General features: G+C 48.1%; 1 protein-coding gene across 1 annotated transcript; it reads left to right on the plus strand.

The window, feature by feature from the left end:
* Positions 1 to 8,899: 8,899 nt before the first annotated feature.
* On the plus strand, positions 8,900 to 13,672 carry LOC135918524 (vacuolar protein sorting-associated protein 4B-like). The gene is made up of 2 exons (XM_065452137.1): positions 8,900 to 9,090; positions 12,492 to 13,672. The coding sequence occupies exons 1-2, from the start codon at positions 8,900 to 8,902 to the stop codon at positions 13,582 to 13,584; spliced, it is 1,284 nt and encodes a 427-aa protein (XP_065308209.1). The 3' UTR covers positions 13,585 to 13,672.
* Positions 13,673 to 18,130: the final 4,458 nt, after the last annotated feature.

Here is an 18,130-nt window from a genome sequence, read left to right on the forward strand (position 1 = left end):
AGCGCATTCTAAACCTTGCGTTGCATGCCGCCGCGATTTTCGACCAGCCACCGCAAGCTAATTGAGGGAAAGCGGATCAACTGCAGATGCCAATCCCACTCTCTTCATCCAATTATCCATTTTCAGTTCGCTGGCTCGGCCCTATCGAAACCCTCTCCACCTGAGCGTGCTCCTCACCTCCTGGCAGCCAATTACAAACGAAAAACTTCTCAGTGTAGGTAATCTTATTCATTATGAAAGCAAAGAAGAGTGAACTCCTGTAAACTAGGAGAGCGTTTGATTGGGCTGTTCAAGCAACGCTGCGGGTCACCGCCCGACGCTTGCATCGGCGGTTACGCAAGTTTGACGTCAGGAGATTGAAATAAAAAGATGTTGGAATAGTTTCATGTTATAGGGCCCCAGGACTATATTCGCGCGCTCTACTGCAGTGACCGCCGGCACTGACTCCGACACCCTCTCGCGCTCTCCCTTGCCCGACGACAATGCCCGCTGCTCCGTTTCCTAGCTTACCGGAACTTCCATCGATGTTCGCACCATCCCTTCCGAACAGCGCAAAGACCACTGGATCGCCTCGCTGATAGACTTGCTCTCTGATCCATCGGCACAACCAACCACTCGCCCATTACATCGTCAAGCCCCCCATTTCGCCATTCGCAACTGCCTACTCCACCGACGCAATTTCACCACCAATGGCCGCCAGTGGTTGCTAGTAGAACTCCGCAGTTTACATTCTGAAAGATACGCGTCATTTCACTCTGATCTACAGTGTGCACACTCGGAAGTATTCGAAACTTACCAGCGCATCCGATAGCGGTACTACTGGCGCGGGATGTACAGCTACATTCTGAAGTTCGTTCGCTCGAGCCCTGAATGTCAGCGCCTGAAATCTTCACCGCGCCTCTCGTCAGCCGGTCCACAAACGTCACCTTGCCCTACCCGGCCGTTGAGGTGCGTCGACGTCGGTTTGCATGTGCCACTCCCCCTGAGATCTGCTGGTAACCTCTGGGCCACCGTGGCTGTTGACCACCTCACGCGATATGCCGAAAATGCCACTCTCCCAGCAGCTAGAGCTAGAGTGCCTCCTTCCTGCTTCGGCAATTCATACTGTGTCATGGCCCACCACAGGATTTGCTTGGTGATCGCGGACGTGTCTTCTTGTCGGAAGTCGTCGAAGCCATCCTCAAAGAGTGCCGCGTTGTGCACCGCACTACTACTGCTTACCATCCGTAGACAAATGGCCTCACAGAACGCATTAACCCTACGCTTCGCGACATGCTCGCAATGTACGTAACCTCCATCCACAAAAATTGGGATGCTATTCTGCCCTTCGCAACCTGCGCCTACAATACCGCCACTCAAAGCATCACTGTCTTTTCACCTTTTTTTTATGCGAAGCATATTACGAGAGCTCAACCCAGCTCCTCAAGCGCGGCGGTGTCGCCTTCAATACCACGTGACACCGTGACGTCACGACAGAGGAGAAACGGGGCTCCAACTCACGCCGTCGCTCGCGGCGTCGCGGCGGTATATAAGCAGCTGCGCTTGCCTCTGCTAGACACTCACGAGGTGAGATGCCTCCTGGAGACAGAGCTGCTCGTTGGAATGAGAAGCGAAGGTTGCGGCGTGCTACAGAGACTGATTTTCTAGGTGGCTTTGGCTCAACTCTTGCAAGATGGGCTGGGTGGGAATTGAACCAGGGTCTCCGGATTGTGAGACGGAGACGCTACCACTGAGCCACGAGTACGATGCTTCAAAGCGGTAGAAAAGCGCCTCTAGTGAATGCGGTGTTGCCTTAGAAACGAGCGGTTTCTAAGGCTCAGGCGTGCGTCGCTTGCTCAGGCGCACATTTCGTTGCCGCGCCGAACGCTGCGTTGCTCGACGCTCAGCGCGTCCAATGCGGGGCGCGTAGTCGCTGCGCCGTAGCCCATTGTCTTACACCCCTTGGCGGGTCGACGGGAACGCTGTCGCATTCCACTGTTGACGGCGAAGCAGAGTAACGCATGAGTTGTTTCTTCGTCTAGCCGAACCAAATATAGCCAAGCAACAGTAGTTCACCAGGCTAAACAGTGGTTCAACAACTAAAATAAAGGCTAGTATGCTTCGCATCCTGGGCTTAACCTTAGCTAAGCCACAGCCATTTTTTTTTCTTGATGTACGGCCGGCATCCGTCGCACACAATCGACGCAATCCTTTCGGACAAGCCGAATGCATCTGAGCGTGCTCCTATTTCTGCCACAGCCGGACATGCCGAAGAGCGCAGTGATCTTGCGCGGGTCTTTATTTCAAATGACCAAGAACGCCAGAACAGCGTTCGCTGCGACAGCACTTCTGCGTTCACGTTCCTCCCCAGAGCGCCTGTCTGGCTCTCGGTCACTTCCACTACACCTGAGCTCTCATCGAAACTTCGCATCAAGGAGGAGCTTTTAGGCGATCCTCACTCTCTTGCATGCGTAATCATGCGAACAACTAAAATTTGCAGTCGGGTACCTCGGAGCACGCACACGCTAGAAGAATTCTTCCAACAGATACTGCGTAGAAACACGATGCAATGCTTGCGGGAGTTCACGTTGCGTTTCCACAATGACACCGAGAAAGTCGCTGAAGGAGACGGGGTGTGTTGCGCTGTCTTTGTCGCTTAAGTTAACAGGATCTGGGTGTGAAACGATGGACGTGCATAGCTGGCCCTCGAAGCGTGTTCTCTCCGCCTGCTAACCATTGATCTTCGTCGTAGTAGGTGCCGATATTCAGTGTGTGGAGAAGCATCTGGAGCTGCGACTCTTGTTCCGGATGGTCGCGCGTTCAATGTCGACGGCGTCATGTTAGCAACCTATTCAATACTTATTTCAAAAACCTACGTTAACCTACGTTAGCAAAAAGAGCTAGAAGCTTTAGATTAAAGAAACTTGTTAATTTCGCACGTTTTGCTTGCGAGTCGTCCATCTTGATGATGCCGTGAGCAAGTCCCCAACCGACGCTGACAACCTGATCTCACAATGAAAGACGAAACCTGCCTCCCGGCTACGGAAATAATGATGGGTATAGCCTAAGTAAATTTATATTTACATTTCTAGACTATAGGAACTTCAACGTCATGCACCGTATTTATTCAAACATAGCCCAGCCTCGATTTTAGGCCTCAATTTCATGTCGCCTGATATTAAGAAAAAATACAGTCATTCCTAGAATTTAGGTCGAACAAAAAACCGACCCTCGACTGCGCAATGAACAAGAAATATGATGCAATCTCGGAATGGCCCCAATAGCGGATCAGGCGCAATGTGACCCCGTGCCCCCGGTACGCACTTCACTACCTAGCTAGGCTAAGTAGATATGCCTCTCAATTTGTTTCACTTGCCGCCTCGAACGCTTGTGACCGCGTTCACCTTCGTTTGTATAACGTCCATTGTTACGGATCTTCTAGAATATTACTGTCGTGAAAAAAATGCGCGACATCATTTTCCAGGTCGTGGTATCGACCTTTCTGCGTGGGCACTTTTTAGAAACTGCGGTCTAACCGCATCATGAAGTCGTAGCTGACCCTCTACATTAACACATTATTTTTTAGTCAAAATGACGTCGACCTAAATACGAGAAAATAGAGTATGCCTACACTGGTGCATGGCCTATCTGCATGCTTCTAAAAATGTGGCACCAAAAATAAGCGCTGACAATCCATGACAATCCATTAGTTGCTTGGCTGTAGTCACAGTTAGAGGAAAGTCAGCCAACGAACATTATGCACGTGGAGGGTGGAGGAATTTTCAGTTGACCGAATACCACAGCAATTCTATAGCATTAACGAGAGGGTGGCAGGTCTTGTTGTGACACTTAATAAGAGGCACAAAATGAAGATTGTACAGGTCTACGCCCCTACATCCAGTCATGATGACCAGGAAGTCGAAAGCTTCTATGAAGACGTGGAATCGGCGATGGGTAGAGTGAAAACTAAATACACTATACTAATGGGCTACTTTAATGCCAAGGTAGGCAAGAAGCAGGCTGGAGACAAGGCAGTGGGGGAATATGGCATAGGCACTAGGAATAGCATGGGAGAGTTATTAGTAGAGTTTGCGGAACAGAATAATATGAGGATAATGGATACCTTCTTCCGCAAGCGGGATAGCCGAAAGTGGACGTGGAGGATCCCGAACGGCGAGACTAGAAATGAAATAGACTTCATACTCTGCGCTAACCCTGGCATCATACAAGATGTGGACGTGCTCGGCAAGGTGCGCTGCAGTGACCACAGGATGGTAAGAACTCGAATTAGCCTAGACCTGAGGAGGGAATGGAAGAAACTGGTACATAAGAAGCCGATTAATGAGTTAGCGGTAAGAGGGAAAATAGAGGAATTCCAGATCAAGCTACAGAACAGGTATTCGGCTTTAACTCAGGAAGAGGACCTTAGTGTTGAAGCAATGAAGGACAATCTTGTGGGCATCATTAAGGAGTGTGCAATGGAAATCAGTGGTAACTCCGTTAGGCAGGATACCAGCAAACTATCGCAGGAGACGAACGATCTGATCAAGAAACGCCAATGTATGAAAGCCTCTAACCCTACAGCTAGAATAGAACTGGCAAAACTTTCGAAGTTAATCAACAAGCGTAACACAGCTGACATGAGGAAGTATAATATGGATAGAATTGAACATGCTCTCAGGAACGAAGGAAGCCTAAAAACAGTCAAGAAGAAACTAGGAATTCGCAAGAATCAGATGTATGCGTTAAGAGACAAAGCCGGCAATATCATAACTAATATGGATGAGATAGTTCAAGTGGCTGAGGAGTTCTATAGAGATTTATACAGTACCAGTGACACCCACGACGATAATGGAAGAGAAAATAGTCTAGACGAATTCGAAATCCCCAAGGTAACGCCGGAAGAAGTAAAGAAAGCCTTGGGACATATGCAAAGGGGGAAGGCAGCTGGCGAGGATCAGGTAACAGCAGATTTGTTGAAGGATGGTGGACAAATTGTTCTAGAGAAACTGGCCACCCTATATACGCAATGCCTTATGACCTCGAGCGTACCGGAATCTTGGAAGAACGCTAACATAATCCTAATCCATAAGAAAGGGGACGCCAAAGACTTGAACAATTATAGACCGATCAGCTTACTGTCCGTTGCGTACAAACTATTTACTAAGGTAATCGCAAATAGAATCAGGAGCACCTTAGACTTCTGTCAAGCAAAGGACCAGGCAGGATTCCGTAAAGGCTACTCAACAATAGATCATATTCACACTATCAATCAGGTGATAGAGAAGTGTGCGGAATATAACCAACCCTTATATATAGCTGTCATTGATTACGAGAAAGCGTTTGATTCTGTCGAAACCTCAGCAGTCATGGAGGCATTACGGAATTGGGGTGTAGACGAGCCGTATGTAAAAATACTGAAAGATATCTATAGCAGCTCCAGAGCCACCGTAGTCCTCCATAAAGCAAGCAACAAAATCCCAATAAAGAAAGGCGTCAGGCAGGGAGATACGGTATCTCCAATGCTATTCACAGCGTGTTTACAGGAGGTATTCAGAGACCTGGATTGGGAAGAATTGGGGATAAATGTTAATGAAGAATACCTTAGTAGCTTGCGATTCGCTGATGATATTGCCTTGCTTAGTAACTCAGGGGACCAATTACAATGCATGCTCACTGACCTGGAGAGGCAAAGCAGAAGAGTGGGTCTAAAAATTAATCTGCAGAAAACTAAAGTAATGTTTAACAGTCTCGGAAGAGAGCAGCAATTTACAATAGGCAGCGAGGCACTGGAAGTGGTAAGGGAATACATCTACTTAGGGCAGGTAGTGACGGCAGATCCAGAACAAGAGTCGGAAATAATCAGAAGAATAGGAATGGGCTGGGGTGCATTTGGCAGGCATTCTCAGATCATGAACAGCAGGTTGCCACTATCCCTCAAGAGAAAAGTATATAATAGTTGTGTCTTACCAGTACTCACCTACGGGGCAGAAACCTGGAGGCTTACGAAAAGGGTTCTACTCAAATTGAGGACGACGCAACGAGCTATGGAAAGAAGAATGATAGGTGTTACGTTAAGGAATAAGAAAAGAGCAGATTGGGTGAGGGAACAAACGCGAGTTAATGACATCTTAGTTGAAATCAAGAAAAAGAAATGGGCATGGGCAGGACCTGTAATGAGGAGGGAAGATAACCGATGGTCATTAAGGGTTACGGACTGGATCCCAAGGGAAGGGAAGCGTAGCAGGGGGCGGCAGAAAGTTTGGTGGGCGGATGAGATTAAGAAGTTTGCAGGCACGGCATGGCCACAATTAGTACGTGACCGGGGTTGTTGGAGAAGTATGGGAGAGGTCTTTGCCCTGCAGTGGGCGTAACCAGGCTGATGATGATGATAATGAATACCACTTATCCGCTAATTCTTGCAGCATAAGTTACATTTTTGTGTCTGTGTGTTACTGTGCAAAACATTTATTTAGGTGTTTTTTTCTGGAGATGACTCATTATTCAATCTAATTTTGCACCATCCTTGATCCATTTCCGATAGGGGGTGTAAGCCATATTTTGAGGCAACCAAACCCATATTCCAACTCATCGGATTTTAACGCCGTTAGCTCTTTCTGATGCAGCTGGCCGTTTGCTATCTGTGGGAGTATTTGTGTTCCTCGCCACGACGACTCGTTACCGTTACTTACCCGGCGACGAAGCTTCAAACGTTGTTGTCCCGTTATATTCACCTCTTTAACTTCACAAATTTTTAAATAATCACACTGCATGTAAAGGGTGGTCGAGCCGCTCTACTTCCAACTGCCATAGACACTTGCGCGACATTTCCCTCTGGTAATTTTTGTACGAAACTCTATGGAGTGTATAGTACGTACGGCTTCAAAGTATAAAAGCACGACTTGTTGAACGAGGATAAAGCCGAACATACCAGAGCATTACAAGGACAAAAACAAACTAGTACAACGACAGACCACGGCGACCATTTTTCACCCAAAGCCTTACGTAAAGGCCGCAACTATATTTTGATTTAAGCTTGGTAATGTAATGCCACTGCGGCTTCTCTGTCTTCCGACTTTCTGCTATGTACAATGGTACAACCCGTGCCCCCGACTTCACCCTGGAAAACCACCTGCATTTCTTGGTAATCCCCGCTTTCGCTGTTTCATTCGATAGGCTCTCCCCTCTCTCTGTGCAATCCTTTTCCTCTCTTATTTATGAAGCGCCAATGCCTTCAGTTCGGGAGTGCCTGGTGCAAAAGATGGCAAGTAAGTGCTATCGTTTTACATTCTTCCCAATCATGTGCGTGCCTGTTATCACAAGGCCCGATCGCAAGTCTCCAGCTTTGAGAGAATGCATGAGAAGTGCTCTCGCTATCTGCGCTCGCGCACCGGTTGCCGATGGCACGTGCTATCTAGGGAGTTCTTGACGTCTTTCTTACTCAAAAGAGGAAGATGGCTGGGGGGCTTGCAATCCTATTCTGTCCGTACACAGGAAAAAAGACAGTTGCCATGGCGTGAAATTTGTTTTCTTCGGCGGAATATACAGCTTCTGTTCGGATGTGAATTGGAGTACGCTTGGCGGATCAAAATACGGATGCCTCGGTTCTGCAGGTAATCTCTTCTTATGCTACCTCCTATATGGCCAGGTGAACATATCTTTCGGCGATCTCTTTGAAGACCTGCATGCGCACGGTACCCCGGAATCTAGAAATTCAACGCACACATTTCGCTTTGCGCAGTCGTAGCGCTTACGTGACATTCAAAGTCGTCCTTCAATGAGAGCTCGCTCTTTACGTCAAGCGGGCTCGTAAATACTACAACCGATAAGCAGAAGAAAATTTACGACGCGGCGTAGCTAACTCAAGCAACCAGGCTTGCTTTCTTGCGTCTGCGTATGAGATACTGGTGTCCATATGCGTGTATCCTTGACCATTTCTGATTCTAAGCCATGCACGAAATTCAAGGAAAAAGCAGGCAAAGTTCTCTCAGTTTTTAAATGTAAGGTATATACGACACTGATGTCGTTAATGAACTACTGAAACCCGTGTCAGAGAAGTTCATGTTGATACGGCCCTATAATAATAACAGTCTTAAAGAGGCATAATTCATCATGAGAGGAAGTGTCCGGCTTCTCTTCATAATTAAGTTTTCGTCCCGTCAGGTCTGAGAACAACAATGATGAAGTATAATTTACAGGAGGAATTTCTGCGTGACTGGCGGCACCAGGAATTATGTTATAACGCTTTCTTGGAAGAACCGCCCACACTCACGACGACGCTCTTGAAGTGAAACAGAAGCCAGAATATCTATTCAAATGACAAGTAGAATCTAATTGGGGGAACCGGCTAATACGCGGGCAACGAATAGAGGAACCCAACATATAGTCACGAATTGGCGCGTGTGTTTTTTGTACGGGAAACCCTTACGAAGGCAGAGGGCCGAGAGACTGTGAGAAAAGTGTCGTGGTATTGTAACGCTCTTCACTTCTATGTGAGAAATGAGTATTTCGGTGCCCTCGCTCTTCTGTAAGATCAGGTCACATGTGGTGAGGGCTTGAAGGAATCCGTCGTCTTCGTCCATATTATTATTGCAAGGTTGGATGGGAGTGCGCGACATCGTGTCGGCATCTTCGTGTTTGCGGGTCCATTTGTAAACGAGGGTGACATAGAACTCCTGCAGACAGAGACTGCATCGTGCCAGTCGCCCGGACGTGTCTCGTAATTTGGCCAATCAACAAGAGCAATGGTATTCTGTTACCACCTTGAAATGGCGGCCGTACAGATAAGGACGAAATTATATCATGGCCCACAATATATAAGATGTTGTAGGGTTGATTCGGCGCTTCAATGACTCTGTGCGTGTTTTAAGCCCTACAAGTTTTTCTTTGTGCTTCACTGCATTTCAAGTAGCCATTCTGAATGCTGTACTTCGTGGCTGCGCGGGAAATTCGAGTCGAGAGCAGCGGCTACCTCCAGCGCACGCACGAGTTCATCCGCTTCTTGGGGGCGCGGGCGGATGGCGATTACTCGACGGCTAGCTCGAGCCCATCGCCCACGGAACAGCAGCACCGGCGACTCAGCAGCGGAAGCAGCCTCAGCGTCTTTCCGGCGTAAGTCGCAATCGATTGTCACTGCTCTGATTGAGACGTATTCATGTTTTCCCTATTCTCGAGAGTATAGCATAATTTGTTGTCAACTGCACAATGTTAAGGATTTCGGGGACCCAGCCCAGCTGCCTCGAGCTGCCCGCGAGATTATCCGCATATTGCTGAAAATTTTCCGTGTCAACCTTAACTTTAGCTAAAGCTAACTTCCTTGGTATCATTCTGGAAAGCAAAATATTGTCTTCTTTAAAAGCTTTGGGCGAGTTAGCGTAAATTGAGCGTGAGGTCACTGGCTCAATTACCTGCCGTGGGGGCCCCATTCTGACGGGGGTGAAATGCAAATACGGCTGTGCACGTTTCTTTTGGTTCAGGTTAAATAAACCCAGGTAGCCAGAATTTAGCTGTGGAGCTATGTACTGCGGCCTCGTATGGAACTGGCGATTTCCCGGAAGTTAAACCCAGCAATTTATTTCGTTTAACTAAAGCTTTTCCTGGTGTTTGCTTAAAATCCTGCAGACATGGGCAACCTCTGCTCATGGTGAGGGGAACAATGGTATTTCTATATTCTGAAATGGAAGGTTGCAATTTGTCACATACACCGGATGAACACTGATCACGAATTACTTAAGTCGAGCCGCAAAACATTACATTGGTAAGCAATGGAGCAAAGCAGTGCGAAGCAGTGCGAAAGCACTTCATTGTTAGAAAAGGAAACTGCACTTGCAGCCCTACGCGACATATACCACCAGATTCTTTAGAGCGCATCTCTAAAGACCGATTTACGCTTGAGCCGCCCATCGCCGCAAGCCGCACCGCACGCGTGCGGTTGCGCGAAATATTGCACGTATCAAACACTTGTGCACAAATTTCGCTTTACAATGTGTAAGGTATACACTGTGCACACAGTTTAAATGGTAATTTGTGCACAAGTGCTATATACGTGCAATTTTTCGCGCGAACGCAAGCGTGCGGTGCGGCTTGCGGCGATGGGCGGCTCGAGCGTAAATCGGCCCTTTGGCTCCCGTTTCTGGGTCGAGCGTCGGTGTTCCTCGTGCAACTGCAGGGAACGCGTTTGTGCCACTGCTCGCGCGTTCATCGTGGTCTTCATCCACAGCTGGCTCCGGCGCCCTTCATCATGCCAGAGTTCTCATATTGCCCCTCCCTCTGCGAAGCCGCTGATGGCGCGGGCCTACTTTCAGTCGGAGCGGTGATTTCGGTATCAAATTTTTTGCCTCAAGATATCGCGAAATGGAAACAGGTGTTCTTCGCCTTGACCACGGAAGCTGAAATAGGAGCGCGGATAGGTCATCAGTACCTAACCCTGTTGGCCAGATAGTGTTTCGAGGGCCTTCAATGTGTGCTATGCAAGCCTTCGCACACAATTGGGGCAGTTCACGAGCAACTCCTGCCCTGTGGCGCATCACAGGGGCATATTTGTGTGGTTGCCGCAATCGTTCCTGTTACCATTGGCCTGATGAATTTGCGACCGCGACAGCACGAGCTTACATGGCGTAGGTAGGCACGTGGCGATGCCATATTGCATAATTTGGTGTCGCATAAATATAGCTGAGGCCCTGATGCTCAGTCGTTCTGGGTGGGATGAATATTATTGTGTATAACAGTTGCGGCACATCTAACACAGCAATCTAACAAAACAATAGAATAAAAATCTGGCCTCCATATAATATTCTACTCGTAGTATAGCCAATTTATGTGATCATCTTTATAACTGCGTTATCTTTTAGTTGGCATACGAATTGAAGCAAGCTGTTTTAGGCCACTTAAAAAAAGAAAAGGGGCATCAACCTTTATGGTATTCATTCTTTGTCTGCTCCTACGGGGTCTTCGAAGAGGCCAAAGGAATTCAAAGAGGCCTACGTCACTTGGGCGTGAAATCGAAATAAATATTCAAATATTTATTGAAAATTCGCTAATTATCGTCATAATTATTTTACGCTACATATATAGCAATTGACTAATTTAGCCGGTGAGTTTGCATGACGTAACCATTTGGCTTGAATCTGCAGGATCACACCAGCTTCAAAATATAATTTCGCAAAATGTGGGACCAAATACTTCGACGTTCCAGTTACTTTTGTGCTTCAATGCATAAAAGAGTATGCTTGTGAAATAGTAAATGAAACACCAGTGCATTTCTACGCCGAGTTTGATGGCGAATATCTCTATATTTGTGCCACTTTAGAAATTAATTACAAGAGCAAACGCCTCGCAAGCACACCGGCTAAAGCTCGCAAATTGCGTTATATGCCGTAAATAAATAAATTAAAAATGAGTTATTGATATTTTATTCCATTCTACATGTGTATCAAGTTTTCGTGCAAGTAATGTCTGCCTCTGACTAATCTAGCTCATGGTCTAGAATTATGCTCTCCGCAACAGGCAATTTTTAGAAATGCCGGAAAACTGAAAATTTTTCCACCGCATATCGATTCATTTGCTCATGTATTGTGTGTCTTGCTTTCTTTTGGGTAGAGATGGCTCTTGAGCCTATAGTAATATGGCGTATAGTAATGCTGTATATATCTGTGTGGGCATGTAAAAACATTCCCGCACAGATGGGAGCAGTATTGACTGCTGTCAGACGCACAATGATATTCTTGAATTAACGAAGGGCTTCGAGTTTCGTGGGCTATGCTCGCCAATGTCCCTGTTTCCGAACGTTCTTCTGCTCTATGGCCTCAAGATTGCTCAAAACATCAATATCGTTTTTTTTTCATTTACTCATCCTGGCAGCATCATTACCACATATTCAGTAAAAACATCGCATTTATTCTATATATGTGTTCTTAGATTAAAGCATCCGTGAGCAATAGGTGTACAACTGTCTCACAACTGTCTCACTTGTTGGCGTTCGTCGACAACAACGCGTACTGAAAGAAAGCGGAACCATGACTGCTGCCAACGTTGTCCAAGCTGTCTTTTAGTTTACATGGATGCTGCACGTACGTTAAACTGTTAAAGAAACATATATGAACATGGCGTACTTAAGTTGCATAATGCAGTCGATGTACTGGGGGGCTTTCGCACGAAACAACGTTTTTTTTTCGTACCCAATGCAGTGGCGCAGTGGCATTGAGCTTCTGAGGACGCGCTCGGTGATTCGATGCCGTAGCTCAACGGCCGCATTTTCTGTTGGAAGTCCAAGCACAAGAAACCCGCATATACTTAGAATCAGGGGCACGTTAAAAACCTCCGATGGCCAAGAATATTCAAGAGCCCTCTACTTCAACGTCCCTCACAGTACCAGTGGTCCTTTGGCATGTCAGAAGCCACGCATCAATTATTTCTTCAGATATGTAAAGCCTTTAAGTTTGTCTGCTTACGCTTATTGAGGACAACATGTGGCATCCAAAAGTGACACTAACGGCGCAATTATCGCTGCCCAGGCCCCACGGTCAAGAGGAGCACAAGGCGTTCCACACGGGTGGCGTGGTTGTGCTAGGCGAGGCGCAAGTGCGCTGGTCCGACGTGTTTGGCCTCGAGGTGCTCAAGCGGGCGCTCATGCTCAACGTGGTGTACCCCGTCAAGCACCCGGCGCTGTTCGAGAACGCCAAGCCACTCTCGAGCCTCATGCTGTACGGTCCCACGGGCTGCGGCAAGTCGCACATCGGTAAGGCCCTGGCCACTGAATTTAACGACTCGACCTTTTTCTACGTCATGTGCCAGCATTTCGCCTCCAAGTGCCTGGTCGGTAACGAGAACCTCACCGTGAGGACGCTGTTCGAGATGGTCCTCAACCACGCCCCGAGTGTGCTCTTCCTCGACGAGCTTGACGCGCTCAGCGGAAGCGGAGTGAGCGGCGAAAACTCGGGTTTTCTGTACAGAGTGAAGGCCGACTTCCTGAGCCTCTTGGAGGGGATACTCTTCAAGCAGAAGGTCACCGTCATCGGAGCCACCAAGTCGCCGTGGGCCGTGGACCCGGCGCTCGCGCGCGTCTTCCGGAAGTGGGTTTACGTTCCGCTACCGACAGACGACACCCGAGAACTGATGCTGCTGAGTGGACTCAAGGATGCTCGCAATCAGATGTTAGACTCAGACGTGTACTACCTCGTGCAGAAGACAGACGGGTACACGTGTGAGGATCTCACATTGCTTCAGAGGGAGGCCAAGCTGCAGGTCCGACAGAAGCTCAAGTCAGCGACTCACTTTGTCAAGGTCGAAGGGTACAGGCGGCCTGGAAGCGCGTCAAAGACCGGCGACTTTCTCACGCCATGCTCGCCGGACACTCCAGGAGCGATCAGATTGTCCTGGAAGGACATACCCAAGGAAGCCCTTTTAGAACCAGAACTGAGCTTGCAAGATTTCGAGGCGGCGTTGCAGAAGTACCATGCCTCGGTGACATCCAGCGAGCTTGAAAAACTGGACGCGTTCAGAACAAACCAGGAGTCAAATGTTCACACGGTTCTGCGGGTCGACATGAGTGCTTTTAATGTAGGCCACATGGCTAACGATGACGCTGAAGCTGTAGTGGAAAACTGACGCTAGGTTTTTGGTTTTCGTTATCGACAGCCTCAATAAAGCTCGCCCAGGAGCAAGCAACAACAAAATGGGGTGCGCCATGCTAGAACATCTGTTTGTCTTCAATTTTTCAATTTCCTATTGATTATTAGCTAGTTAATGAGGTAACGTAACTGACAAATATTTCCATGCGTGGAGTTAACAGGAAGTAGCAGAGCATACAAGTAGCCGCAAGTGGTAATTGGTCCAACGTCCTGCGACAATAATTGATCGGCTTGCTGCAGTTATATGAGAATGCACTCGATAAGCGTGTAGATTGTTACATGTCTCGCTGCGGAAACACAGGCTGAAATCCTGGACATCCTCAGCAAAACCCTCTGTTTATCGCAAGACAATCATAGGCACCAAAACGGCGTCATACGCTTGAACCATGAACTGAAATTGTCAGTCATGAATACTTTGTGCCGAACTAGCAGGCTATAAAGAAATACAATATTTCTTTTCAGACGTTTGTGAAAAGTGCGGGTCGGCTTTCGTATACATACATTTTAAGAAAGAAAAAAGTTTGGCAGCATGTTACGCTCCTGTAACACACGAAGGCGAAAGCCTGCTGCAATGTGTTAGTGCATTAAGTTGCGCGATCGGCGGGGACAGACTTCTTGCAAGACATAACGAGCAGTACTGTCAAGTAAAGGTATGGTGTGGTAGGTCGACCTTCTCAATGACACATGCGAGTACTTAGTGCACCCCCTAACGGTTCCTTCGTTCTTTCTTTTGTTCTCTATTTCTTTCCATTTTTTTCTTTAATTTTATTCGCTCCTTCTATATTTCTTTCTTTCCTTCCTCCAACGTTATTTCTTTCCTTCGTTCTTTCTTTCTTTCGTCTCTTCATTCATATGCAGCCACTGCATCTTTGCTTGCTTACGGGTGTATGAGCCGTTCCTGATGGCGATTTTTTTTTTCGCTATAAATTATATACGTAGACTACGTTACGCTATGGGTACCGGGAGGAAGCGACGGACACATCGAGACAACGCTGTAAGAAGCGGTCAACGCCATCGAGGAGCAGCTGGGCGGGTCTGGGCTCGTTTGCTCTCCGGCCAAGTCAGAACTGCTGATGATTCCACCGACAGGAGCGGGCAGGAAAAGAAAGAATAGGGAAGTCAAGAACGAGCGTCCCAAGATCACGGTCAAGACGGTGGGAGGACGAGTAATACCGGAGGTCGAGAAGATTCGAGTGCTTGGGCTGCTCCTCCAGCGAACCCGATTCAACGGAGAAACGGTCATGATGCTCGCGGGCAAAGCGACCGCGGCAATGATACTCATCAAGAGGGTGTCCAACAGAAGAGCGGGGATGAAGGAGGAGAGCCTGACTAGGCTCGTTCAATCCTTCGCAGTTAGCCACATAACGTACGTGGCCGCCTTCCACAACTGGAGGCCGAGCGAACGTAACAAGATAGACGCCACCATACACAAAGCGTAAAAGGCGGGACTCGGTCTCCTCGGGAGCATGAGCACCGAAAAATTCAAGGCGCTGGGAGTCCACAACACGCTGGACGAAATAGCCGAAGCAGAGAGGACGGCGCAACTCGAGCGTCTCTCTGAAACGAGAACCGGAAGACAGATACTGCGGGACCTTGGCCTCGAGCCGACGGAAGGCAAGCAGCAGAAAGACGTACCTATACCGGATAGCATCAACAGAAAGCTCAGGGTCTGCCCGATCCGAGTAACGTGAACCCCGAGCACAAGAAGCGGAGGTTGGCGAGGGCCAGGGCTCTCGTGGACCTCCGCGCCAGAGAGGAAGGCGCCGTCTACGTGGACGCGGCGGAGTATCGAGGGAGCAGCGACGCATACGCGGCGGTGGCTGTCGGGGCATCGACGGGTGCAACGCAGACCGCGGCGAGCGTCCGGACTCGAGAACCGCACCGCGCGAAGGAGGTGGCCATCGGCTTGGCCGTCTCCGACCCCAGATGCAATACAGTGTTGTCTGACTCTAGCACGGCAGTGAAGAACTACGCAAGGGTAGAGTATGTAGTGAGGCCGCGCGCATACTGCGCCAGGCCGAAGACATCGGACGCAAAAGTGCTGTGGTGATCATGTGGCTTCCGGCCCACATGGGCAGTGACGTGTCCAAACGCGGGAACGTGAACCACAACGAGACGGCCAACTCGGCCGCGCGAGGACTAACCAACAGCGCAGCTGCAAGCATGGCCGACTCGGAGTGTTGGTCGCGGTGCAGTGCCAAGGACAAGATGACCACCTTCAACGAAATAGTGAAGTGGTACAGACTGAACAGGCAGACTATGCCGCCACCTCACCCGGGGCTTACCCGGAAGGAGGCAGTGTTATACAGTTACAGACGGGGTCCCTACTAACCCCGGTGCTAGCTAAGCACGTGTGTCCGAGCATGTACGCGAGTGACGTGCGTAGACTGTGCGTGAAGGAGAGAGCCACCCCGGCTCACATCCTTTGGGACTTTAGCGTAAATCCGCGAGAAGCCAGCGAGAAGACGACCCCGCCGCAGCTAGAGGCTGCAACGAGAAGCTTGATCAAGAGACACAGCTCAAGGCCGTCCAGCAGGCCTCTGCAGCTCTAGAGAGGCAGCGACCGCGCAAAACCGAAGAGAATGGGGGCAGCACACCCAAGAAGGGGGCGGCGGCCTCTCGGACCCGCGGAAGTAGCGAGGAACCAAGACTTCGAGGAGCACAGCGCTCGAAACTGACATAGTGACGGCGTCGCGGTAAAAGCTTGTCCTCCCTGCGTGAAGGGAGCCTAACCGATTCTGCAGGCATATTCAATAAAGCGACCCGCCGTGGTTGCTCAGTGGCTATGGTGTTGGGCTGCTGAGCACGAGGTCACGGGATCGAATCCCGGCCACGGCGGCCGCATTTCGATGGAGGCGAAATGCGAAAACACCAGTGTACCTAGATTTAGGGGCACGTTAAAGAACCCCAGGTGGCCGAAATTTCCGGAGTCCTCCACTACGGCGTGCCTCATAATCAGAAAGTGGTTTTGGCACGTAAAACCCCATAATTTAATTTTTTTTAATTCAATAAAGCTGTTCTCTCTCTTTCTCTCTATAAAGTATACGCCGCTTTTCTCGGGTATGAGTCATTGCAATGAACCACATAAGGCTCTCCCTTTAAAGATATTTTAGCAAGTACTAATAAATAAAGCTGTCCGTTTGCAGGACCGAATACACAGTTTATGGGTCCTCTAACTACTTCAACCAATGATTCTCTCGGCATGTTATCTTTTCCTCTGCTATACGCGTGGGAAGTTGGAACTGTGAAGGAACAAGTAGACTAAATGTGATGACCAAAATTTCACCCTACAGGCAACTAGGTGCACATACATTACTCGAAATTGCGTACAACAACGAATGTTTCTGGCATCAAGTTCAAACCAGATAAAAACGTCAGAATGACAGAGGGCATTGTTCTCATTTGCTGCTGACGTTGGTCCTCCTCTTACATTGTTTTACTGGCGTAGTATTGTACCTTACTGCGTGAACTTCCCCATAAATTAGGTTGACAAACGTGTATAATGTAATCTGACAGCACAAATACTTTGAATATTGACACGTGTACTTTTTTATCGAATGACTGCGTTTCATCGTCTAAGAAATGTTATCGCTCAACGCAGGACGCGGCAGGGTGCACCGGAAGTTTCTGCAATGTTATTGATGGTTCTAACCGCTGTCTTTTATCGCCCAGCCTTGTGTCATTTGATTGCATGTATTGCTATATGTCATAATAATAATATAATATCCTTACATATACATATACCTATAAATAATCTGATTGCATGTATTGCTATAGCACTTCTGCTTTCTTCGCCGTCACTACAACGTGATAGTATTATCAGAGAATTATGAATCTGTACGGCCGAGCTCAGATATCATATGCCGTACTCAGATTCTCGTTTAACGTTAACTCAATCTGTCATTCGGCTATGGTGTTAGGCTGCTGAGTACGAGGTCGCGGGATCGAATCCCGGCCACGGCGGCCGCATTTCGATGGGGGCGAAATGCGAAAACACCCGTGTACTTAGATTTAGGTGCACGTTAATGAACCCCATGTGGTCGAAATTTCCGGAGTCCCCCACTACGGCGCGCCTCATAATCAGAAAGTGGTTTTGGCACGTAAAACCCCATATATTATTATTATTATCAATCTGTCATTCTTTCATGGTAAGTACTGCGAAAGTTAAAAACATGTTTTAATGCGTATCTGAGTGCTGTAGTGAGAATGGTTGTTTATATATATATATCTGATAAACTTTCGAAATCGGCTCTCCTAATGTTAATACTGACCTGAACATGTCAGAAGAAGAAGCTTTCATTTAGCTATATTCACTCGATTCTCATTTGCGAGCGTCACGCTGATGCAACCAGTAAGATGAAAGCAAGAAATTGATATTTACGATAAAAAGCACAATATCGCGCATAAGTCAAAGAAAACAATCGTCAGAGAGGCACTGGTATAATAAGCGAAGCAAGAAAGATAGGCCATCCTACGCCTTTCAATTATGCTCAGTATGATTAGAAAAATATTAACTTGCAATT

Source organism: Dermacentor albipictus, unplaced genomic scaffold (genome assembly GCF_038994185.2).
Source record: "Dermacentor albipictus isolate Rhodes 1998 colony unplaced genomic scaffold, USDA_Dalb.pri_finalv2 scaffold_15, whole genome shotgun sequence".
Classification (NCBI taxonomy): domain Eukaryota; kingdom Metazoa; phylum Arthropoda; class Arachnida; order Ixodida; family Ixodidae; genus Dermacentor; species Dermacentor albipictus.

Bases quoted from the DNA above. Each gene is read 5' to 3' on its own strand.
- LOC135918524 (XM_065452137.1), top strand. From the start codon at position 8,900: ATGCTGTACTTCGTGGCTGCGCGGGAAATTCGAGTCGAGAGCAGCGGC. The intron at 9,091-12,491 runs GTAAGTCGCAAT...ATCGCTGCCCAG, and splicing joins AGCCTCAGCGTCTTTCCGGC to GCCCCACGGTCAAGAGGAGC.